General features: G+C 40.5%; 1 protein-coding gene across 1 annotated transcript in view; it reads right to left on the bottom strand.

Moving 5' to 3' along the window:
• LOC136857286 (protein qui-1) overlaps positions 1-27,289 on the bottom strand; it is a 2,256,165-nt gene that overhangs the window by 337,695 nt on the left and 1,891,181 nt on the right. The window contains exon 8 of the mRNA XM_068225125.1: positions 21,172-21,332. Coding sequence (XP_068081226.1) covers positions 21,172-21,332 — 161 coding nt within the window. The remainder of the gene's footprint in view (positions 1-21,171; positions 21,333-27,289) is intronic.

The raw sequence follows: 27,289 nt of genomic DNA, 5'->3' as shown, positions 1-27,289 counted from the left end.
TTTATCGCAAACACTCCAAAACAGTGAGCCAAAAGAATTCTCCAGTAGTTGGAATGTGTCATATTTTCAACATAATTGCTGCGTGTAATCAGAGAATTGACTTTACGATGACTGTTCGAGACTTCATGCATCACGTGGAAACTGCTGTTTCACACACATAACATCATCTGAACGACAAATATTGTATCACATTTAAGATTTGCATTACCAGTTAGTTATGTGTGATGTGAATTTTTATAGAATTCCTTTTTGACTTGCAGATTAATATGTTATGATCTATTATGTAGTTTTAAAATTATTTAGATGTGTTTGATTTCAAGTTTTAGATTATTTTATTTTCGAGTAAAACTTCGTCCTTATGGAAGCTCAAATCGACTGGGAAGTATTTGATCCTGTCAAAAATTAATAAGTGATAACTATATGTATTTAGCCGTCGCACTATAGATACGATGTACAGGATTTCAACTGTCAATGAGACTGTCCCCCTCCCACCCTCCACCACTAAGAGATATAAAATCTGGATTGTCACCATTCATCTCAGTGACCCAGAAATCTGTAGATTCGACACTGTTTTCGATTATTTTTATATCTCACTCCCCCTCACCCACACCCCAAAGGGGGATGAACATGAATTTTAAAAATTTCGGAGTGTCACTAATTATTTCAGCTACCACGAAAACTATGGATTCGATAATATTCTAGATTATTTTTTTTACCACCCCCTCGCCCCCTGCCCATAAGGGTGCTAGGGGTATCTTACCCTCACGCGGTTTGTCTCCTGATACTAATTGATAAGTGTACCAAGTTTGGTGAAATTGCTCCAGTAGTTTAGGAGGAGATGTGTCATTTACACACCCACACCCACACCCCCGCACACACATACATCAATATATATAGTAAGAAGAAGATAATATTTTTATATGTAGTTTTTCGATTAATTTTATATCTCACCCCCTTCGCTCCCCACTTGGACTTGCAAAAAATCCGGAGTAATACTATTCATCTCAGAGACCCTGAAATCTATGGATTCGAAACTGTTTTTAATTATTTCCGTATCTTACCCCCTTTCCTCTCCACCTAAAAGGGGGCTGGACTTTAAAAAATTCTAGAGTATTACTTTTCAACTCAGCGACCCCGAAAACTATGAATTCGACACTATTCTCGATTATTATTGTAACTACCCCCCCCTCCTTGACCAACTCTCTTAAGGGCGCTAGGGATGGCTTACCCCCCACAGTGATCGTCTCCCGATAGTAAGTAATACGTGTACCAAGTTTGGTTGAAATTGCTCCAGTGGTTTAGGAGGAGATGTGTCATTTACACACACACTTCCATTTCTATATATAGTAAGATTTTTACACTCGTACTTCACCCCCTTTCCATCCCCGCCCAAAGGAGTCCTATGAGTGTCTTACACAACAGTATATTTTTTTCCAGATATTAAGTCTTATTTGTACCGATTTTGGTTGGCAGCTATGCCCAAACGTACATACATAATACATACATACATAATCTCACTGCTCTAGAAGCTGCCTCTGTGGATCCGTGGTAGAGTGTCGGCCTCCGGATCCCAAGATAGCGGGTTCAAACCCGGCAGAGGTAGTCGGATTTTTTAAGGGCGGAAAAAAGTCCATTCGACACTCCATGTCGTACGATGTCGGCATGTAAAAGATCTCTGGTGATACATTTGGTATTTCATCATCATCATCATCTGTTTACCCTCCAGGTTCGGCTTTTCCCTCGGACTCAGCGAGGGATCCCACCTCTACCGCCTCAAGGGCAGTGTCCTGGAGCTTCAGACTCTTGGTCGGGGGATACAACTAGGGAGAATGATTAGTACCTCGCCCAGGCGGCCTCACCTGCTATGCTGAACAGGGACCTTGTGGAGGGATGGGAAGATTGGAAGGGATAGGCAAGGAAGCGGCCATGGCCTTAAGTTAGGTACCATCCCGGCATTCGCCTGGGGGAGAAGTGGGAAACCACGGAAAACCACTTCCAGGATGGCTGAGGTGGGAATCGAACCCACCTCTACTCAGTTGACCTCCCGAGGCTGAGTGGACCCCGTTCCAGCCCTCGTACCACTTTTCAAATTTCGTGGCAGAGCCGGGAATCGAACCGGGCCTCCAGGGATGGCAGCTAATCACGCTAACCACTACACCACAGAGGCGGACACATTTGGTATTTACCCGACAAAATTAATTAAATCTCAGCCATAGACGCCCAAGAGAGATCCGGTTTACTCTGTCTGCCATCTAGCGGACCTAGAGTAAAACGGAACGTCGAAATTGACGAGCAGACAGCTAGATGGCGTCAAATCGAAATGTCTGCACACGGTAGCTGAGGCCATACGATTATTATTATTATTATTATCACTGCTCTAGAATCCTGGAGCTGACGTTGCCATGGTTACGGCAGTTCATTTCTTTATCCGATTCCTAGAGCAGGGGTAGTGTGGTGCCAATATCTCCGTAACGGTTGGTTTTAGGGCCTTAAAACATGGTTTTCGGGCCCGTAGGGCTTACCGAGTTTTGTTCTTTGCATCAAGAGGATTAAATTGAGCCTTGTCCGTCCTTATACGACAAATTCGATATTTTGCCTATAATAGTATAAAACCGTTGTGGTTTTCCTATAAAACCCCCGTCTTTTCAAAGATTTTAAAATGATATGCATATCGAAACCTTCCCCGGGGTGAGTATACTCTAAATGTGAAGCTTGGTTGAGATCTATCCAGCCGTTTCGACGTGATGGTGGAACAAACAAACAAACAGGAACAATATTTATAAGATTATTTTGTAGTTAGTGTAAATAAAAAAACAGGTATAACATGTTTTTGTTAACATATTATGTTATAAAACTTGTATTTTATAATAATGTTAATATTTATAATAAATATGCTGCTGCAAACAACAAGCCTCTGTTGTTATTTATCCTATTGGTTTTTCTTTCTCTTATTATTTCAATTTTTAAAAATACTGCTATCGTGTTACTTATTCACAAAATTCTTCTCTTTATAATGTGCGTTATGTTGTATAAAATCTAGCTGTAAATGAAGGATGTCTCTGTTGATGGTGTATGTTTAAATAAATAAATAAATAAATAAATAAATAAATAAATAAATAAATAAATTTTATAAATGACAATAAGTGGCATTTTTAGGTATTATATTTATGAGATATTACTTTCATTCACAGGAGCCTCCGTGGCTCAGACGGCAGCGCGTCGGCCTCTCACCGCTGGATACCGTGGTTCAAATCCCGGTCACTCCATGTGGGATTTGTGCTGGACAAAGCGGAGGCGGGACAGGTTTTTCTCCGGGTATTCCGGTTTTTCCTGTCATCTTTCATTCCAGCAACACTCTCCATTCTCATTTCGTAGCATCTATCAGTCATTAATAATAAAATCACTTTGGAAGAGGCGACCTCATCGTACTAATAGCCTATATATGATTCATTCATTTCATTCCTGACCCGGTCAATGACTGGAAAACAGGTTGTAGGTTTTCATTTTCACTTTAATTCACAGATCCTTTACTTAAAGTGGCTATCAAATAAGAATCTACCAGGCTGAGTGGTTCAGATTGTAGCATGCTGGCTTTCTGATCCCAAGTGGGCGGATTTAATCCCGGTTCACTGCTTACACTAGCTCCGTCAATTTACCTGCACGTAAAAGAAATCCTGTCGGACAAAATTCCGGCACTTCGCATCCCCGAAAATTGTTAAAGTAATTAAAACAAAAAAAATCCACGGTGCTCCAGCCCTTATGTGTCATGGCCTACCAAGTGACCACTGCTCAGCCCGAAGGCCTGCAGATTATGCGATGATGCGTAGCCAGCACGACGAATCCTCTCGGTCGTTGTGCTTGGATTTTAGACCGCGGACGTAATCTCACCGTCAGAAGCCTTCCCAATTGTTCCAGTAGTGGCTGAGGAGACCTCGAGCCAGCCCTCAGATACTGGTAACAATCCCTTACCCGGCCAGAAATAAATCCCAGAGCCTCTCGTTAAGAGACTGGCTCGTTACACGTGCTTAGTAGACAGAAAACCATTATTATTACTGGAAGCCTTCTTTGCATCCCAAAATCTTTGGATCTTTCTCAGGCAGCCTGTCTTCTTTCCTCTGTCCATCCCATATTCAATTTCTGTTCGTCATGGAAGCCTCTGAAGCTGTCGAACACTGATCTATACATTGTTCGGTTTAGGATGTCTTCCCGATTTAATCCAGACTGCTCAAGATCTTTTCTTACCTCCCTGAACAATTTGTCGGAAACTTTAGGTCTACTGTTAAGTGTTTTAACATCTCTTTTGTGAGCCTCTTCTCGTCCACTCTAAACATATGTCCATAAAATTTGAGTCTTCTTTTCTTCATTCGCTCAAAAATATCTTTTGATTTCCTGGTATAATACTCCCCTTTCTCATAACCTCTACTGGCCATCCACAATTTTTGGACTAAAAATATCTTTTGATTTCCTGGTATAATTCTCCCCTTTCTCATAACCTCTACTGGCCATCCACAATTTTTGGACTCATTGTCTTGCGGAGGATATTTCCCTCAAATTTCTAGGTTTCTCTTTTTTTTTAATGATATTTGTTCGTAGCGTCGACCTCTGTAGATCTTTTGCCACTACTTGTACCACATGATATGAACCTGTGTGTAAGAGTAATTGTGGAAGTGTAAAGTGTTGAATGTGAGGAAAGGAACGTTAAGGACGACACAAACACCCAGTCACCAGGCCAGGGATAATAATAATTTACAATTAAAAACCCCTGACCCAGCCGGGAATCGAACCCGGGGCCGCCGGGAGATAGGCGGACGCGTTTGCCCTACACAGCGGGGCCGGACTTTGTTTCTCTAAGTGCCGACATTCCTGTCTTTCGGAGACATTCACTAGAATACAGACACACTGTTTTAATCTGTTTGTAATCTGTTTTAGACTTATTATTATTATTATTATTATTATTATTATTATTACCGAGCAAGTGGCTGTGCGGCTTGGGTCCCGTAGCTATCAGATTGCATTCGGGATAGAGTGGGTTACAGCCCCACTTTCGGCAGCCCTGAAGATGGTTTTCCGTGTTTTCCCATTTTCACACTAGACTGTACTTTAATTAAGGCCACAAACGCTTCCTTCTCTCTCCCAGCCCTTTCTTATCCTCTCGTCTCCATAAGACCTATCGGCGTCGGTGCGACGTAAATCAGATTGTAAAAATTATTATTATTATTATTATTATTATTATTATTATTATTATTATTATTTTACTTTGTGCCCGGTGTTATTTTAATTTTGGATACAAAATACGGTGTACAAAGTTCCGAAGCAATACTATTTCATGTTTGCAGTATAGTTTGAAAGCGGAGTTGAGGACCTCAGACGCTACATCACTGGTCTTAGAGCCCAAGTTGATAGGTTCGATCCCGGATCAGTCCGGGGGTATTTGAAGCTGTTCAAATACGTGTCGGTAGATTTACCGTTTCGTTAAAGAACACGTGCCGGTCAAAATTACGATATATCGGCGTCTACGAATGCCATAAAAGTAGTTAGTGAGACGTAAGTCCAATAAAAGTAATATTCTTCTTCGTATCATTTGAAATAGACCCCGGTCTCTTTCAGTGGGGGCAGTCTCAAAAATTGTGTTGTATCATTTTATGGGGTCTTCTGGAATATCTATAACGTACTACATTACAGATCTATTGTCCGTTGAATACATTCAGAATCCATAGCAAATTAAGTGAGTAGTTGTGGCTGGTATTTCCATTGAAATCTGTTGGCTGTGCAATTAATAAACGGACATAATGTACGGCGCCAGATAGGCTTATGCTGGTGCAGTATTCTAGTGGAAAGGAATGTGAGATATGTTTTGATCGCCAAGGAGAGGAGACTCTAAACTCCATTCTATCCGCAGAAACGAAATACTAAAAGTTATTTATATCAATTTAAAATTTAGTTAATGCATTCAAGTATTAATGTTTTCCCAGAGGGATATTATTTTTTCCATAGAGTAGATATGCAATTTGTTTAGGGGTTGCAAAGCCAAGGGCTGGATGCGTATTCGGTTCATCCGAAAGGAAGTGGGTCAGATTTCCAGCCCGGAAGTCGAAATACATAGAAAGGTGATATCAACTGCTGGAGAGGCACATATCCGTAGTACTAGATTTGCAACTATAACAACAACAACAACAACAACAACAACAACAACAACAACAACAACAACAACAACAATAATAATAATAATAATAATAATAATAATAATAATAATAATAATAATAATAATAATAATAATAAACAAAATGGAAAGGGTGTTTCCTAAGACAAAAATATATATACAATTTGAAATCTCTATCCTGGAACTTGAAATTAAGACATTATCAAACAGTGGACCGGCCAGAAATTTTATATGTAGCAGAAACTCTTAAACTTACAAGAATTGGTGATCTTAAAAAATTAGAAAAAGTTGAACGAAGAATTTTGAGAAAATACTGGGACCTATAAGAAAAACAATGCCGAACTTAGACTACGATCAAAAAGAAAAGTTAAGAAACTGACAACTGTAATGAGGAGAAGACTCTAGTTTTTTGGACACATTTATAGAATGAATAACAATACACTAACTAAACAAATCATCAACTTATTGAACAGTTACAAATAGGCCTATAAGCCAACGTGGTTCATTGAGATTGGGAAAGATATGAAAAATGCTGGAATTCAAATAGATACGACTGAAAACAGAACAAATTTCAGAGAAGTAACACAAAAGGCAGGATTTGAGGAGAGAAAGAAATTAACAACTGGAAGAAAATGGACTCAAGAGGAAAAGGAACAACATTCTCAGAAAATGAAGGAAATTTGAAAACGAAGAAATTTAAATGCAAAGAAAAGTGACTAAATTTGATTTATCGTATCCTAAAAAGGGTTATTCGATGAAGAAATAATAATAATAATAATAATAATAATAATAATAATGAAATATGGCTTTTTGCCGGGATATCCCAGGACGGGTTCGGGTCGCCAGGTGCAGCTCTTTCTATTTGACTCCCTTAGGCGACCTGCGCGTCGTGATGAGGATGAAATATTGACGAAGACAACACATACACCCAGCCCCCGTGCCATTGGAATTAAGGTTAAAATCCCCGAGCCGGCCGGGTATCAAACTCGGGACCCTCTGAACCGAAGGCCAGTACGCTAACCGTTCATCCAACGAGTCGGACATAGTAATAATAATAATAATAATAATAATAATAATAATAATAATAATAATAATAGTCCGAGACCGTTTTAAGGGGATCCATTGAGAACAAAACGGTTAAAATACCAGTCGAGGCTCTACCAAACATTGTATTCCGTGTTTTTCACATATCAGTTAGAATTCTATACAAGTATCGAACGTACTCAAGTTGAGGTCCCTTCTTTTCCAATATTAGCCACAGAAAGCGAAAGAAACAGTTCACCAGCACAGACACCACAGTTACACAATTTATCATACATAATTAAGACAAAGCCTTGGGACCTCCACTGTTATGTTATGTTCGCTCTTCCTCTGTACATCTTTTTTCTTTCATTTTATTTATGTCGCACCATCACAGTTCGGTCTTATGGCGGCGATGAGCTAGGGAAGGTGTGGGATTGGGAAAGAAGCTTCCATACCTTAATTAAGGTATAGCCTCAGCATTTTCCTCGTGCGAAAATTGGAAACCACGGAAAACCATCCTCAGGGCTGCACACAGTGTGGTTTGAACCCACCATATCCCAGATGCAAGCTGACAGCTGTGTCTATCAATCCACGTAACCACTCGCTCGGTTAATCACTTCTATTTCATCTAGTAGCCCATATATCGTTCATTGCTGCGCTGTGATTTCTTCTCTGTATTTAAAGCTTCGTTACTAAACTTAAAGATTGGCTCTAATAACTCATTTCCAGATTTTTGCTCTCTGTGTTTTTTCTCTATACTCTTCATCTGAAATCCTGACTTTTCCGCTGTTTCCTTCAGGAATTAAAACTGTTTAGTTGCGGTCTCTATAGGTTCTTTGCGAAGAATACCCTTGTCACCTGCAAAGGCGAAACTTTCAACTTTCTTTTTTGGTCGGTACCGGCCATCTAAGGACCACGTAAAACAACTATGTTAGCTTTCTTCTTCCTCCACCACTCAATCCTTTCACTCGCTAGTCTTTTTCTCTCTTCGATTGTTTTTGTCCGTAGACTCCTAAAAACCCTTCCACATTTTGTGTTGTCTGAATCTTAGTCTGTTCTGTATGTCTTCTTCTCGAATGTTGGCTTCTTTCATATTTTTAGGTATCTCTGGTATCCATGTGAACTTTCTCTTTGGGTTGTAGTTGAAGTGATTGAATAGTCTCTTGGTTAGCCTATTTCCATTCGTTCTCACTAAGTTTCCGTAAAACACCAGTATCCTTTTTTTCACTGTATCCGTTATTCCATGTCTTTCTATATAGTTCTTCATTACTTCTCTTTAATGTACGTATAATCTTTCTTACATGCACGTAAGATTTTATTTTTTTCCTCTGATATATTCAAGTTTCTTTTTCCACATATTATTACTGACAAACTCAATGACTTTTCAGATATTCTGGATTGCCACAAGGACAAAAATAACAAAATTAAATCCGAACATTAACATCGTCTTATGAATAACTCTAAAAATCAAAGACTTTTAACACAATATGCAGTCTACAACATTAACCATTTGGAAGTATAAAATAACTAAAGAACATCATATTCGTTATTTTTTTTTTTAAATCTGCTTTTTATTGACAATATCAAACACTACTTACATACTAAACGAGATACACAAACTTCGTATTGTTTTTTAAAACAAGAATATTAGAACAAACTTAGGTTAATTCGGCAAACAGAACGTTGATAAGTTGCATCTAAACAAATAAATTAAAATTTAAGACAGGAGAACATCAAGTCGTTCACAGCAGAAAAAAAAAACCCACACAAAAACTTTTTTCCTTTTGCACACTAGGAGCAAACTTAATTATGCCTGTCATTCATTATCCAAATCCTTGAACAGTACACAGTTTTATCACCACAAAACACTCTGCAGTTAACCTAAAATTGGCAGATATTACACAAGGGACATAACAGGAAGCACTCAGAATTTAAAAAGATGTGTTCCAAAAGCTTCTTGAAGACACTTCTGTCTGACCATCTTCCATCGTTCTTTCCTGAGATGATCCAGAAATCCTGGTAAAGTCACACTTGTATGCTGAGCGTACGCCTTGATGTTGTAGTGAATGGCTCCGGCTATTATCCATATGCAAGCGTTTCTACTCTCGTTCTGTGCGTGATTTAGTTCCAGATTCAGCATCTCTCTCACTCTATCACTGGTTGTTGTTGTCCCTGATATCCTGTAGATAGCGTTCAGTGTCCATCTCCAAACTAGTGCCGCATTGCCGCATGTGGTAATTCGATGCACGAGACTGTCCGTCTGATGACATACCAGGCATTTATCATCAGATACTTGTCCATGCCGTTTCAATTTCTCACCCGTCGGGATGATTTCATTTGTGTATATGTAGAGCGATACCCTCCATTCAATCGGGATCCATTTGTTCCAAATATTTTCCCAGATCTGCTTCCAGTCACGATGTGGGTATTTCTGTTGTACGAGTGGAATACATTTAGATTGCTTCAATCGGAAGTTGTATATATTCTTAGCCTTATCCAACTTTCCAGCTGTAATTTCTGTTTCTGGAAGTTGCTGTAGAATGGAGAGAGCGTTCCGGAAGCAGCTTCTAAAGGGATCTTGTTGTTGCAGGTTTGTTGTTACACACAAATTGAGCACTGCACTGTCAAATACATCTCCTCTTGAGTACAATGCTCTAATGATATGAGACAGAAAGAGTGCCGCGCATTTCTTTTCGACTGCAATTAGGCGCAAGCCACCATCCTTTTCAGTAAGATGAAGTTGATCTCTTCTTATTCTGTATCTGTATCCTTTCCAGAGATAAAATCCAATTGCCATTTCAACACGTTGGCAAATGACATGTGAGGCGGGCAGAATTTGGGCAAGGTACCAGAGCTTCGACAGTGCAAAGATATTTATATGCCAAACTTTTTGGAAAATGTTGAGTCGTCTTGAAAGTTCCTCCTTTAGCTGAAAGCGTAGGGTGTTTAGAGCAGAAGTCCAATTAGACTCTATCGTCTCCGAAATATCGTTACTGAAGGTAATGCCCAATATCTTGCAGTGGTTAACAATTGGAATCCGGGAGCTGGCAAATACTTGTCGATTGGCATTTGAACCTAACAGCAATAATGAGGATTTGCTATAATTCACTTGTGCCCCAGACACCGTACAGAAGGCCTCGAGAGTCTCTTGCGCATGATTAGCATCTTCGTCACTGGTCAACAGTAGGGTAATGTCATCCGCGTATGCGCGTACTGTGAAGCATTCGTTGTTAATACTTAATCCGGTTAAAGAATTTTTCAAACTTTGAATCAGGGGTTCTATTGCTAAAACAAAAAGTGCCATTGATAATGGGCATCCTTGTCTAATTGATTTGTGTATCGAAAATTTTGCTGAGAGAAATCCATTTATCATAACTCGGGAGGACGCCTTGTGGTATATGCGCTGTATTGTTTCTATGATACGGTTCGGAAATCGAAACTTTCGTAGAACTTTCCAAAGATAAGAATGTGCTATCCTATCGAAGGCTTTGCTGAGGTCAATGCTAGCCAGAGCTCCTGAAGCAGTGTCACACACTGAATGATATATGATGACATCACGTATTGCCAGGAGATTATGGAAGATGTTTTTTCCAGGTATAGTGCAAACCTGTCCATTAGTAATTAATGAAGGGAGGATAGTTCTGATTCTGTTCGCTAAAATCTTGGCCAGTAGTTTATAGTCGGTGTTTAATATTGTAATAGGTCTATAGTCACTGATATACGTGCAACTGGAGAGTTTGGGAATTAGGATGATAATTCCCTCTGCAAATGAATCACTTATGTTGTGACTGAAGGCATAATTAATAACTTGTGTCAGGTCGTTACCAATAATGTTCCAAAATTTCTTATACCATTCATACGGGATCCCATCATGGCCTGGCGTCTTATTTGATGCAGTATGGTCTAACGCGCGCTTCACTTCTTCTTCGGAAATATTATTAGTAAGATGTGCGATATCATCTCCTTCTAGATGACTCTGGAGTTGATGAAGATATCTGTCAATATCGAACTCTGAGATGCTGTCTTCTGCAAACATTTCACGGAAATATCTCTCACTTTCTGCAAGGAGCTGTTCCTTTGTAGTAAATATTGTCCCTTTACCATTATCCCATCGATTAATAAATTGCTTATTGGCTGACCGTCTAATTTTGGCAATGTGGTAGAGAGAGATTTTCTCTCTTTCGATGAGGGAAGTGCCTTTTACGTGCTGATGGAGTTGTTCTAGGCTGCTTTCTTTAATACCTAAAATAATTCTCTTAATAGAATTTAATGCAGAAGAGACATTTTGGCCTTGCTGTTCCTTGTGATGCAGATCAAACATAACTCTGTCATAGAATTCAATTTTCCTACTTGTATCCTGGTTGTGCTCATACGCTATTGCCCGTCCGAGAGCTCTAATGGCAGGTTTAAGTTTATATGTCCACCAGTCCATCACGCTACTATAGCGATTTTGCGCTAATTTGCATTGGTGATAACAATCCGTGAAACGTTGGACATCCTCAGTATTGTTGAAAACAGACCTATTCATCTTCCATATTCCTTTCCCCACGATGCATCTGTCACTCCTTGTTGTCTTCATCATAACTAGAACGCTGTGGTGATCGCTAAAGGCGACGGGAATCACCTTACAGCTATCGAGGACCTGTACTTGCGCCTTCGATACGTACATCCTATCTATCCTGGATTTCGACTCCCCACGGCAAAATGTAAATTCGACATGTGAGCCGTGTAGCTGCTGCCACACATCCTTGAGCTGCATAGACTGTATTAGTGTCTGAAGGCCTGGACAAAAGTTAAAAGTACCTGTTTGGTCTCGTGGGTGAAGAGTGCAGTTGAAATCACCTACTAGAATAATTGCACCAGGTGTCACTAAATGGGGCACTATTTCATTTGTAAATAATAGGTTTCGGTCCTGTTTGTACTGTGACCCGGATGGGCTATATACGTTTATCAATCGTGTGTTATTATAGGTGGCAGACAGAAACCTTCCCGTAGGGTCCATGATGACATCAGTGAGCTGAATTCCTTTCCTGTATACTATTGCAGTTCCTCGGAAGTTATCACCTACGTTCGTTATATAGTCATAGTTATATAAGAAATGGAAATTTGTCTCATTAACTTCCTGGAGGAATAAGATGTCAATATCATATTCCTTCACGAACCGACTAAGCAGCGCTTGAGTTGTAACACTCCTTGCTCCATTAATATTAAGGGTGGCGTAAGTTGTAAGAAGATTCACCATAACAAGACAGAGAGGGAAAGCAAAATGCCAAGAAGCTGTATTCATGTTTAAGTAGACGGTTATTTATAGATACGACAGGTAGTGGTTGGTGCAGTCAGTTAGGTACAGACGCTTTAGAATTAGACCCTTTCCGCTCGGCACTCTTCTTTCTTGTATGTAGACGTGGGTCCCTATAGCTTAAGGAAGTATGTGATGGTGGACTGTCCTTCAAGCTTTTGGCCGCCGTGGATGACGTACTGTGTGTTTTATTTATGTTTCTCATTCGAGGTGAAGACATCTTACTTTGCTTCTCTTCGCCAATACACGCTTCAGTTTCCACACCTTCCTCTGCCATTTCTGTATCTAGTAAGTCCCGATCGGGTGTATCTGCATTGCCCATAATTTCGGTTTCCATCCTAGAGGGGAGAGATGCGTTGTTCGTGGTCTGGCTAAGATCCAGAATTAAAGGGGTACTTGGAGTATCTATCAGGTAATTCACAGACTCCTGGGCAGGCGTGGAGTTCACTGTGGCCAAGGATATGGAAGGCACGTCTTTAGTTGCATTAATTTGTTCATGGATTTCAGGAGGTAGGGATTTGGAAATGCTATGTTCCAGCTCAGTCTTCATACGTTTATTCTGACTCTCCGTGACCGAAGGAAATTCATTCCTATCAATAGCCGGGTTGTGTGCTGTGTTTTCCTCATTGTGTATATCTGCCCACGGCGCTTGTTTACTGGCGTTGTTGTGTGGCTCGCTTAGCGATGGGGAAACTGGTATAGTGGGGTCTAGTTCACTGACGGAGGAGTTAACAGGTGTGAGTGTGTCATTGTTTACATTTCTTCGCTCTGCCAAGCGATTCTGGCGAAGCGGACAGTCTGGTTTCAAGTGACTGGGCGAATTACAAGCAAGGCATGTTCTAGTTTGGCCGTCATAAATAACCTGTGCACGAAAGCCTTCAATATATAAGAAGGAAGGTATTGGGTCCTTTAACTCCATTCTAATAGCACGTATACCGTTGCGTACTTTGAAGGGGTATTGCTGTGACCACTCCTCGTCCCTGTGTTCTACCACTTTCCCGTATTTACTTAATACTAATGAAATGGACTCTATAGGCACTTCCGGGGGAACATTTAGTATTCGAACATTCTTTTGAACCCTGTCGGCTGGCATCACAGTAACTTTTCCTATACGACCATCACTTAACATTATTTTCTGAATCCCTGAATAGTGACATATCAAACGTTCGTAAATCACTGTTGAAATTACCTTAATATATGCTGCGGTTTCCAGATTGTCCAGCTGGATCATGTCGATTTGATCTGATGAGAGTTTCAGCAGTGACTGGATCCAATTATGTACATCCCACGCCGAAGGCTTATTCTCACGTTCAAATATGCATTTCAGAGTATTCCTCCTTACAAATTTTGTTGCCATGATATTACTTATCTTTTCACTGTTTCACTGAAAACACAATTAAACGAATTCACACAAGTAGAACTCGAAACAAACTCGTAGTTTTCTTAACAAGCACACTGTTGTGACACGAGCGACTAGCAGGAGAATGCAGAGCAGACAACCTTCTCTCACCGCTAACAGCGGCCAACCAACGTTATTAGGACATTAACGGGAATATAACTGGAAATATATGAATACAGATGTGATTTTAAAATATACGTAGATCCTTGTAAAGTAGCGACAGCCAAAAGATGAATTCTAGACTTTTGTAAGCCGAATCTGTTCCAGAAATTCATTAAAAACCTGCTTATAGTGCCACGTGCTCCTACCATTAAATCCATTACTTCCAGCTCTTCTAAATGGTAAAATTCGATTGTAGGTGTGTAGATATTCCTCTCTTCAATGTTAACCTCCTCAGGCTGGCCGGTGTGATGCTCCACTCTGACTGTACAGTACATTATATAACCTTTCTTGCCGTCGTGTTTAAAGGCTATCATATAGATTCTTCTGGTGCTCCCGTTTATTGACACGCCGTAAACCTCTTCGTAAACGGTATAACCCTTTCCACGAAGCTCTTCCGCAATGAATGATCTTATTTTATGATAGCGGGCGTTTCTTGATGTATCACCATAAGCGCAGTTTCCCAAGACGTGACAAAGTGTGTCATTCTCTCTGCCACATCTGCGATAGAGGCTGCCATCTTGAGATCTCTCCCGGTGTACTTCTAACTGAGGGAACATTAGTTGTTATTTTCATTCCGTCGCGCCATTCACTACCTGTAAGACTTTGATGATACTTCACCCAGGTGTTGGCAGGAGTATATTCCTCCTAGACCCTTTTGAGGTAATTTACACCACTTAACACGTTCTTCTTCTTCACGGAGTTCACTGCATATTTTACTTGTATCTGGAAGATTGGGTTTCTGATTTAACATCGGAATAGGATTCAGGTTGACGAGTATATTCAAGCAATCCATAGGCTCCGCCGCGGGGTCCCTAGTTCTTCTTCTTCTTCTATTATTTCTTGTGCCATGTCCTCGCAGAACGTTGGCGATCAGCAGCATGATCTGTTGTTTGTTCATAGCTGTTATGAACAGAGTAAGCTTTGTGACCCCAAACCTCTGGCTCAAGTTACCGAGCTACGATGTCCTACTTCTCCCCGGACCACGTTTTCCATTAATTTTCCGTTGGAGTATTAAGTTACTTGCAGAAGGTGGTATTTATTGTTCCGCATCATATGACCAAAGTATTATAGCTTCAATGAATATTGAATTTTCACGACCGCATTGTAATCGAAACCGACTTTCAACCTATTAGGTCGTGTTACGTACATTTAGTACGTGTAAAGATGACCAAGTGGATGGTTATAAGCAGGCCGCATTCGAAGTAATATCACAGCAGCAGAGGACCAGATCTCAAGAGTGGCGACATTTAAGTACCTGGGATGTCACATCATTGACGACTGGGACCTTGCTCATGAGATCCGATGCAGAATTGAGCAGACCAGAACTTATTTTCAGAGACTTAGAAAACTTCAACACGTACTTAATGTAACGTAACATGACCTAATAGGTTGAAAGTCGGTTTCGATTACAATGCGGTCGTGAAAATTAAATATTCATTGACGCGGCCCTCAACGGACGACTTAAACGCACACTACAATGTGTTGGCAGTGGTGCCAGACCTGTAGCTTAGACCCTTTCCAACAGGACAATGACGGCCTAGGCCACCATAGCTCAATTGGTAGAGCAACCGACGCGAAATCGGGAAGTTGTGGGTTAGGATCCCACTGGTGTCCGGTTGGCCATTTTTGTTGTGTACTTAACATCTCTTCAACACATACTAAATGTGCGTAACACGACCTAATAGGTTGAAAGTCGGTTTCGATTATTATAGCTTCCTTCTCTTGATGGTAGTGAGTATTTCTGGTTCTTTGTTCATACGGTGCAAAACTTCTATAATAGCCACTTTAGCTGTCCAAGGTATCTTCAGCATCCTTCGGTACGTCCACATTTCAAATGCTTGCAATTTCTTGCACACGGTCTCAGTTAATGCCCACGCCTCAACGCCGTATAACAGAATCCTAAAAACATAGCCCCGGAGTAGTCGTGTCCGTAATGTAATGGAAAGATCACACCTTGTCAAAATTTTTATAAGTCTCTGAAAATAAGTTCTAGTTTGCTCAATTCTGCATCGGAACTCATGAGCAAGGTCCCAGTCATCACTGATGTAACATCCCAGTTGCCACTCTTGAGATCTGGTTCTCTGTTGCTGTGAGATTACTTCGAATGCTATATTCTGTCCTGCTTAAAACCATCCACTTGGTCTTCTTTACATTACGCCTCAACCCCATAGCGCTGCTGGCTTCAGTGGCAGCATTAAATAGTTACTGTAGATAGTCCCTAGTTGCAAGTACGTAATCGTTTGCAGTCATAATGAGTGTGTTGCAGGCTTTTATGTACTTTAGGCTGACTTCCTATTCGGCTTTAAATAGTCCAAGTCCTTTATAATTTTTTCCTGTGTACAATGCAGAGTCTGGAAAATCTGTTAGTAACTGGAGTATTTCTTTCAGAGCACTTTTATAATTTTGTCAGAATCTCTCAGAAAACACGTGGTTCTCGACAGGCTGAAATCAGTAAATTAAACAAGGAAAAGCTGCTGTATTAAGGACTGTGCATTTCTGCTCAGTTTAAAGCCGTAGCGAGGATAACAAAGATTCTGTTTTACTGCGAAGGTTATTTATGACAAAAATTTGAGTTAGAAGTGTTGTTATCTCTGAAAGTTACGCTAAGATATTTGACTTCTCGTTTTAAGCAATGGATTGTAGTATTTTCTTCGATCATCAGATCGTTCTCCTTAACTTACCCATTTAAATGCATACGCTCTTGGACTTGTTAAGATTTATACATAGGCCAGTTTCCTGAAATAGTTGTACTGTACTGTATATAATATTGTATCCATCATGAATATTTTCGCGGCATGTGAAATAAGACTTAATATTCCATAATTTTAGAGCATTTTCATAGCAGTGTTTTATGATCATATACAGTTCATCCTTGAGTCCCGTTCCCGAGATTTTCCATAGTTCAAATTGCATTTTGTCAGGTCCTGGTACTCTTTTGCTACTCAGATATTTTAGTACTGTTTCAAATTCACTTCTCAAGATAGTAGGACCTAGTTCATCTTCAGGGACTGGTTCACGTTTTTCTCTGTATATTATTTTTTCGTTATTGCCAACTAAGGAGGGCGATTGAACTTATTTAGCTGATGTTGTTGCCTTTTTCTTCTCCCAAAAAGTCTCTTCATCTTCTCGCTGTGGCTTTTCTTGCGATCTTCTGACCAGGTTTTGTCGGTGGTAGTGCTTGGATGATGTTTAAAGCGGTGATTGTCGAATAATTTTCGGAACTTAGATCTGTCTAACACAATTTCACCTGTGATGCCTATTTCTTGAAGATCTTTTACAGCTCGAGCAGCCAATTGTTTTTTACTTTCATTGATAGGGCAAGATTCAGAATTCTTTTGGTCAATCTCTGATTACTCATTCTGAGAATATGTCCATAAAATTTCAAACGCTTTTTCCTAAATGTGCCTAAAATTTTCTCAGAGTGATGGTACAGGTAGTGAGATTTGCTTATAATCCAATTTCTCCCTGTGCAGACATTGTAAAAAAATCCCTTAAGGTTTTTCTTTCTTGCTTTTCTACATATTTAAACAATGATCAGTGTTTCATATGCATATAGTGCTTCAGGCTTGATTACAATGTTTTAATTTTGCATTTTGGGATATAGATTTTTTATTATATCTGCTCCAAGTGAGTCTGTTGCAGTTTAGATACCCTTTCTTTGTTTGCTTCACGATTGAGTCCTGAAGGTTGGATGACTTCTCCCAGGTATTTGAATTTAGACTCTTGAAATATTTTGCTGAACCAGGTTTTCATTGGTTGTCCATCAAGGTACCGAAGAAATCCTTCCATGTAATGAGTTATCTGATATGAGATCTAGAGTCCTGTTTTGGACGCAATTTCATGGAGTTTTTCATTGGATCCAATCGATTCCTGTCTGTTATTGGACAACACTACTAAGTCATCGGCGAAGGCGAAACACTGTAAATTAATTTTTTTCAAGTATTTTGCCAAGGGTTATTCCTTTAACTTCCTTTTCCAAAGTACTAAAAACTCTTTCCAAAAGAAGATTAAACAATAAAGGGGACAGCCCGTATCCTTGTCGGACTTCTGTTTTAACATCAAACGGTTCAGACAATTCCCCTAAGAATTTAACCTTGGAAGTGGTGCTTGTTAGTGTTTGCATGATTAATTATCTTGTTTTCCTGTCCACTTTGAATTCTTCCAGTACACGGAAAAATTTCGGTGTGTCTATACAGTCATATGCCTTTTTGAAGCCGACAAAAGTAATCAGCGTTTGCCTGATTTTACGAATTTGTAGGATGGTATTCAGGCTAGGAATCTGTTCTGCGCACGACTTGCCTTTCCTGAACCCTGCCTGATATTCTCTAACCAAATGATCTGTTTTTCTCTGTATTATGTTATTATTATTTTATTATTAGCTAGAGGGGAAAACAAGATGCCACAGAAGCCGGAATTACCTTGGACATCCAATGATTGAGATTCCATAAATTCTGCCGGTAAACAGCGAATATGTGACTAAAGATCTACAAGCTGCAACATACATGAAGTGTACAATTACCGCTACTTGTCCCTAAAATCATTCTGAATGTGCGATGTGGGAAGATATTACCCCAAGGGTAGTGGCGTAGATAATATTTCTGTTATTGAAGGGGGGAAAATCAGTTGTTTTAAAGATTCATATTGTTTTTATCTGGCTGAAATGCCACGACTGATTATTCTTTTGAAAGTGCAGCCACTATAATTAACAATAAATTAAAACTTAACTTGCAACTAAATTTGAAGGCATTCCATTATTATTTCTAACACACAACACTCATAATATGGCAGAAGTGCATGACATCATTGCCGATAAAGAAACAAAACGACTTCGAATTTGTTTCCAGAAGAACAATTTTAGCGCAAAATGCAATCGATATGAAACTACTACGAGAGAGGGTGTCGTACAATACATTTCGTTTGATTTTATACATACACTAGTGGATTCGCACTTCTCCGCAGCATTTCGTATAAATAGGTCAGATAACTCGTCTTGATATGCTTGCCGCAGTCATGTTGTTTTGCTGCCCTTTTAAATAGTTTTATGCACATTTAATACCGATAATGTAGTTTATAGCACTTCTTTCCATATAATATTCTCTGCGCTTCGACCATTCGGTTGTATCTGGATCTTAACACTTTCAAACGATCTTGCCCAAGATAGTGGAACGTACAATTGGTCGTGACTGAACACTGGTTCGGGTAAGTAGACACTCGCTTCTTCAAGAGTTTGTCCCAGCGCTCTATTAATGGTCATACGAAAGGCTAGTCGACTTGATACACTGCCTTCGTAATATGCAGGCCATACTGTAGAAAGCGCGCCAAGCCAATCAGCTGATCAATTGAGGCGAGCTAAGCGAATGTTACAAATTGTACTTGTGAATGTAATCCATAAGGATTGGGGGCATTCTTAGGATAATTGTGACCGTTGAGAGACAAAAAATTATATTTGAGTATAATGAATGTTTTTTCTTTAAATTTATCACATCAGGATTTACGTAAACAGCTGTTTTTAAGATAATATGATCTCATAGTTTAGGTTACGCATGGTATCTTCACGTGGTGAGTAATGTAAATTCAAGAGACGTAATAATTCTCGTGTAATTTAATTTAATTGTTATCGTATACTGTAACGCGTTATTGTGGAAATATAATGTGCTACAAATTTAAATATAGTGTGTGAAAGTTCGCATTTGCCACAACGCTAAGAACTTAAGCGTACCACGGCGAAAATACAACTATACAAGTAAATAGACATTAATATTTTCATTTTCCTCGTATGGGAGCAGGTAATCTTTATGGAAAACGCAAATCCCAACCGAAGAAATACCTGTTACGAAGAATAAAGATGTATGTTTCGCTGATTTTCCAGAGCTGATGATGAGTTCTGCTTTTGACGTTCTTGTTACACAGATTTGCAGCAGAGAGTTTTATTGTTAATACATAACAAGTATAAAAGTGGGCAGTAACCAATGGAACCTACATATAGTTATTTCTTGTGTTCGTAATGACGAGTACGCGGTGCCTTAATGCGAGTTAAAATCATTCCTCAGCAGTTTCCGTGAATGTGGGAAGTAACTAATAGATCTGGCTGATCAGTGCATTAATATTTGGGAAAACATGGGCTATTCCTAAACAAAAAATGATACAAATGTTTGAATAGAAGAAGAGGCTCAAGAAAGTCTTCGAAGGATAGTGCCAGAAGTGTCAAACAACAACAACCAATAACCAAGAAAGCTACTGTATTTATGGCCATCTAGAGGTATGGAAGTAAAGTTTATTATTGCACGTTTGTTGTCTCCATATTTGTATTAATCATAATAATTATTCGTTGGGTACGTTGACGATTAGAACACTGAAGCTTTGACCGCGCAGATAGCACTTCAAACATACTTCTCCTAAAATTACATAGACATGACTTACGAGTTATGATGCGATTACAGGTTTTAGTGATCATTTGTAAATATTTAATAATTACAAAAGGTACAGACGCATCATGTCCTTGCATTACACGGGTCGGACGAAGGAAACAGTTCGCCTCTTTGTGTGACGTCATCGGAGGTACAGTACGGCATGTACATCACGGAGACAGTGACTTGATACCTTCCCGTCTGTGCGTACGTGGACTGTTTTTTCGTAGCAGCATGTAACTTATTAGGAACGTTCTGCCATCTGTTGAGTTTATTCAGAAGTTGGGGAAAGTCAGAGAACAGAAAATAGTATTCTTCCATCATCAGAGGAAGTGTATACTCTCTGGTTTCAGGGGCAGTAATGAATGCAATGACATTACTAAGAATGTAAATCACATATATCACAATATTAATGAAATTGTTAGTCGCTTAGCAACCCGCTAAGTGCAGTCATCATTTAATGATTTGATTTTAGGATTACTCAAAGTTGGCTGAACTTAGTGACCTATCAATATCCCACGATTCGCCGTCAGGTAATTCAGGAGAGAATAAAACAAAAATGAAGCAAATCGGTCGAGTAGAACAGCCGGACGGATTTGCCAAAGCTGTTTGTTGTAAACTCTGTTAAAATATAGATACTCTCATAAGACCATCAACACACGTACTGTGTGTGACCACAAGGATCCTGAAGTACTTTATGAAAATGTGACAGTGGACTAACCAAGTGCGTGACTGAACTGGCGCTCCACTGCCGAGTGCGTGAGGTGGCGGTACCTGGTTGGCACGGTACGCGTCTCTGTCTCGGAGAGGCGGCGTGCGGCGGCTTGGATCACTGTCCCCAGCTCCAGACAAGTCTCCTGCCACTCGGGGGTGCTAATGTCACTGGAACAAGAGACACGGCATGGCTGTAAAACAAGAATTTCTTTCACTAATAACTAGGCTATATAGTAGTTTTCAATTTACATAATTTATTTATCGAGTAGGAATTTCTATAATCCATCTATGGAGTTAACTAAAACTGTAATAAAACAAGCTCATGCTTTTACGTGAGCATAGCTACCTGGCTTTAAGTTTTACGCGGAGTTCGAACCAAAGGAACATGACTTTTTAATTCAAAACACCACATGCATTTTCTCGGATTCAGACCGCGGCCATCTTTGTGAGAAACCTGATCAAATGTTCCATTATGCGAGTTGGAAAAATAAATAAGAGAAAAGCGGAGAACGTGCATATAGCAATTTAGTCGCTACAAAGCTGTGATAATGATACACGTCTCTGGTGACACCGTAGCGCATGATACCGATCACACTGTTTATGGCACTGTTCACATAAACACGATACTTCGTCCGGAGTGTGGAAACACTTTTTCTTACATACGCGATGGTAGAACTCGTGCACTGCGATTCGCGTCAGCGTGTGGCGCAGATCGTAGTCCGCACCTTTCCAGTCTGTAGACGTCATTGCTTCGGTCACATCTCTTTTTTCTTGTTCTGAAGTTCTTCTAAAAGTTCCTGAAATACCTTTGTGGATGGTAGGGGCATTTTCTGTCTTAATTGTTCTATGAAGAAAGAATCTCCGACGATCTCGTATGTTAGTCTAGAGGGAGTGAATTTCGATACACATAATAGTCTCTTAAGATATGTTGCTTTGATCTGCTCGATGTATTTGAGATTTGATTTGGAGAGATGTGTCCATATTAATTCTAGTCCGTAAGTCACTATGGGCATAATCTTGGCGTTGAAGATCTTTATGGCAGTCGGCACAGAGAGTCTGTGCAGGAGTCGGATGTCATTGATGGCCATTATGGCTGCAGTTGCTCTCTTCCTGATGTGCTTAGTGTAGGTCGTTCCAGTCGTCTGTAGTGTCATTCCGAGATAGTTAAATTCCTTTGCTATTTTGATTGGTTCCTGGTTTGGATTGAGAAACAGTTGGTCTTTGGCCGTTATTTTCCCTCTCTTCCTAAATATCATATGGACTGTGTTTTGCTCATTGATCTCTAGCTTTTTCTTTTCTGCCCATAATGTGACTCTCTGCAAATCATTCATTTTCATCTATACCTGGGGAGGTAACAGCATTAACGATTAAATTTCCATTTTTTAATATTTTTAAACTCCATTGAAATAGTAACTGTTTTCCGAATCCGAATGGTTACCCTCATTGGAGGATGGATGGTTTATTTCTTTAATAAATCTCTCTCCCAATTGTATTTGGAATTTACCCCTGTCACGTTCCCTACTATTGGACATTAATATGGGGTGGTCCACCCTTCACCTTTATCATGGCTTTAACTGCTGGGCACCGGGCGAGTTGGCCGTGCGGTTAGGGGCGCGCAGCTGCGAGCTTGCATCCGGAAGATAGTGGGTTCGAATCCCACTGTCGGCAGCCCTGATGATGGTTTTCCGTGGTTTTCCATTTCCACACCAGGCAAAGCTGGGGCTCTACCTTAATTAAGGCCACGACCGCTTCCTTCCAACTCCTAGGCCTTTCCTATCCCATCGTCGCCATAAGACCTATCTGTGTCGGTAAGACGTAAAGCCACTAGCAAAAAAAATATCTGCTGGGGACAATTTCAATCAGGTGTCTGAATGTCTGTGAAGGAAATGCAGTCCATTTTTCCTCAAGAACCGAAACCAGAGAAGGTAGTGATGTTGGACGCTGGGGTATGGATTGAAGTCGACGTTCTAACTCATCCGAAAGGTGATCCATTGGGTTCAGGTCGGGACTCTGGGCAGGCCAGTTCTTTTCAGGAATGTTATTGTCCGTAAACCATTGCCTCACAGATGCCGCTTTGAAACAGGGTGCATTGTCATGCTAATATAATCATCGCCTCCAAACTGGTCCTCTACTGTACGCAGTACACAATGATTTAAAATGTGTGCACATCCTTCCGCATTTATATTTTTTTAAAGTGCAATAAGAGGACCTTACACTAACCACGAAAAACACCCCCATACCATAACATCACCTCCTTCGTACTTCATTGTTGGCACTACACATGATTGCTGATAACGTTCTTCCAGCCATTCGCCAAACCCAAACCCTTCCATCGGATTGCCACAGGTATAGCGCGATTCATCACTCCAAATCACTTGTTTCCATTCATCAACTATCCAGTGGCGTCACTTAACACTGACTTATAAGCAGCTACTCGACGATTGTACCCCATTCTTTTTAACTCCCGACCCACGGTCATTGTGTTGGCTGGACTGCTGGCATCACTTTGGAACTCATGAGTGATTCCTTCCGCTGATTTCTCGCGATTTTTTACAGCCACCCTTCGCAATACTTGACGGTCCCTATCCGTCATTAAATGAGGTCTGACTGGTCTTGGTTTAGTTGCGGTTGTTCCATCGCGTTTCCACTTCAAAATCACATCACTTGTGCAGCTTTAGAAGGGTTGAAATGTTCCTGATAGACGTGTAACTCAGCCGACATCCAATGACTAGTCTACGTTTTAAATCACTGAGCTCTCCTGACCAAACCATTCAGCTGTTACTGCTTCTCTACTGACAACACAATAACCCCACCCTATTTTTATACTGGCTGGTCCGCCTCTCGTGACGTCTCGGGTTCAATTCCACATTACATAGGGGTATACGGATACTTTTGATCAGATACTTGATAGATACATGTGTTCATTTGCGATGTCAAGACCATTGGTCCTTCTCTTACACTAAACCAATTAGTATGCATGTATGTATGTATGTTCAGTCCACAGCCCTAAGGCTGGTTGGATCCTCAACAGCTGTGCCATCAGCTGTTATAGATGGCCTAGGCATCACTGAAGAGGCGTACTAGGAAAAGGAGGAGTCAGATAGTTTCTCGTTGCTTTGCTCACCGTCCCAGAAGTTGCTATTACTTATCACTATGGCAAGCCCACTGAAATGCATGCATCAACCAACCCTACGAGAAACATTTTCACACCATTCATAACAGGAACTGGATGCATCAGACTGTTGAGGCGTTGGCCTTCTGATCCCAACTTGGCAGGTTCGATCCTGCTCAGTCTGGTGGTAATTGCAAGTGCTCAAATACGTCAGCGTCGTGTCGGCAGATATACTGGCACGTAAAAGAACTCCTGCGGGACTACATTCTGGCACATCGGCGTCTCCGAAAATCGTATAAGTAGTCAGTGGGACGTAAAACAAGTTACATGATTAGTATTATATGGTTAGTGGATATCTTGTGGTTTTGGTTGTTAAAATATTACCAATCACAACCTCTAAACACAGTCTCAAACCAGAATGTACGTTCTCGTGTTTCGAACACAGTCTGATAGAGCGCGTCAGTGCTGCCAGGCATATCTATGATTAGGCCCACGTCTTCGTCTAATAGAAAAGTTGGGCTCAAAACACAGCCATCCCATTTCGAGTTGGGAGGATGAAGCTCTTGCGTAGTGACATTTCTTGCGAAATATCAACATGCTCGTTTGAGAACAGAGATCACTTGCGTTCGATCACCGAGGCCATCCATTATTTTAAACTCATATCTGTTTTGCCACCGTAATAAATAAAAGCTGTTCTGCTTTTCATCGGCTTGTCCGGACCTATTTGAAGCAGAAGTAGTGCATTTAATGATCTACTGCATGGTTCCGGGTTAGTTTCCAGAGTGAATGTATTTAGTTATATTAGATTGCAGAAGGAAGGAAGGAATGAAGGAAGGTGGGTTGTTATTGTTTTTGTTGTTGATCTCGCTTATCTGCATTTGTCTGCTTCAAACTGTATGTAATGAATAGTCCCATCAGCACCGTGTATCAGTGTAATTTCTTTTTTGGAGATAAGCTTGGAATTTGAGGTACCTTTATAGTAATGTGATTTATAGTAATTGTCGTGAAGGTTTAGAAGGAAATTACTCCCCAGTAATCGCGTCGAACTTGTAAAAAATATACCAAGGAAATCAACCCATTGTTTGTGTTGAAGTTTTGTCTTTTTGACAAACTAAATTTTCACTTTTCGTTCCGGTCGGTCTGCGTTGTAGTTTTATGTTTAATCACCCAAACATAGAAAGTCCGGCTCCATGGCTAAATAGCGTGCTGGCCTTTGGTCACAGGGGTCCCGGGTTCGATTTCCGGAAAGGTTGGGAATTTTAACCATAATTGGTAAATTCCCTTGGCACGGGGCTGGGTGTCTGTGTCGTCTTCATCATCATTTCGTCCTCATCATGGCGCGCAGGTCACCTACGGGTGTCAAATCAAAAGACCTGCACCTGGCGAGCCGAAGTCCTCGGACACATCCCAGCACTTAAAAAAGCCATACGCCATTTCATTTCATACTCAAAGAAAGAATCAGCGTATGCTTCTCGCATTTAATATTTTACCAGATTTAATTATTATCCAAATATAATTCACCTCCCATGTAAACATAAACTCTATGGATACCCATAATAAACCCTGTTACGTGGCCAAGCGACCGTCAGCCCTGTCGCAGCCCCCTTTCGTGTTTCTTGGAGAGGGGATTAGCGAGTCAGAACGGGGATCTCCACACGGTGTGGAGTTCATGGCCGGCCTTTATTTGTATTGTGCTTTCGTGGTTTCCTCGCGGGCCTTTTGGAATGGGAAACTAGAACAGGGTCAGCCAACTGGCTGGCGTCTGGTGTAAGAGGGCCCGTGTGACGTCGGAGAGCACATGTGACGTATGAGCTCAGAAGGTGGGGAGACGCTGTCGTAGAGTGAGATGAAGAGACAGCCTCGCTTTGTAGTAAACACGTGCAGTGTCATACGTACTGGTGGTAGTGGTACAGTGCGGTACATAAGTATGGATGAACCGGGCATATCACGGTGCGACAAGCTACCTAAACCTCCGATCATTTTATCTTTATGGGAAGATCTATATTTATTTGTTGAAAATGATAGGAATGCTACAGCTAAATGTTTAGTTTGTATATGTAGAAATAAAGTTGCTTTATAACTCTTATGCTACTTCATAACAAAGTTACGTTACAATAAAATATGTAGAGAGAAATATGTACTACACATACCGCATTGTACCTGCAGCCCTTGGGCCTCCCCCTACGAATGACGTTGTGTTTCCCCTCGCCCCTCTAGCCTTCACTTCTCAGTTACAGTACTAAGTACTTCGTTTCACTGCCCGAGCAGAGTGCGTGACGTGTTACCTGACATCACACGTACACGCAGTTGGCTGACCCTGAACTAGAACTCTCCTTCTCTAGCCATGCCGGGAAGGTTCCAGTACTTCATCACCCGTGATGAGCAAACGAGGAGTTGTTGTATCGGTGTGTCGAGTGAGTAGCTGGACTAGGACAGCTGTAGTGCTGGTTGTTGTCAGTATCCCACCGGGGTCTGAGTATCGCCGTGCTGGTGTACGGAGTACAGTCTATAGACCGTCTTGAAGCCAGTGTGTGGAACAGCTGGCGTGCGTAGAGTTGGAGCAGTGTTAATTGTCATTGTTGTGAGGAATATTACAGTGATGATTATTCTACTAATTTTAGATGGTATTTACATAGAAATGTATAGTGTCACGACATCTGCTGGTTGATATGTTCCTTCACTGTGCGGCGCTGGTGTAGATGGAGATCAGCTGTCTCTGAACATGTGTTTTCAGATGGGAATTGATGTGATTTAATTCGAAATTTGTAGTTTAAATAAATGATTTGAAACCGCGTATTCATTACTGTGATGCTTCAGGACTGTGCATTGTGTTTACTGACTGATGACTGTGTTTATGTGCTATATATGCTTGATGAAAATTTAGATATAGTGTTTCATGTTTTGAAAGTAACCTGTTAAAAATACGTAAGAAGTATTTTACAGTTAATAATGACATAAGGACATTACTTCAGAAATTGGTTCGTCAATAATGCAATCAATATCTCAAACGTTT

This window comes from Anabrus simplex, chromosome 1 (assembly GCF_040414725.1).
Source record: "Anabrus simplex isolate iqAnaSimp1 chromosome 1, ASM4041472v1, whole genome shotgun sequence".
Lineage (NCBI taxonomy): Eukaryota > Metazoa > Arthropoda > Insecta > Orthoptera > Tettigoniidae > Anabrus > Anabrus simplex.
This window is presented reverse-complemented; position numbering and strand designations above follow the sequence as displayed.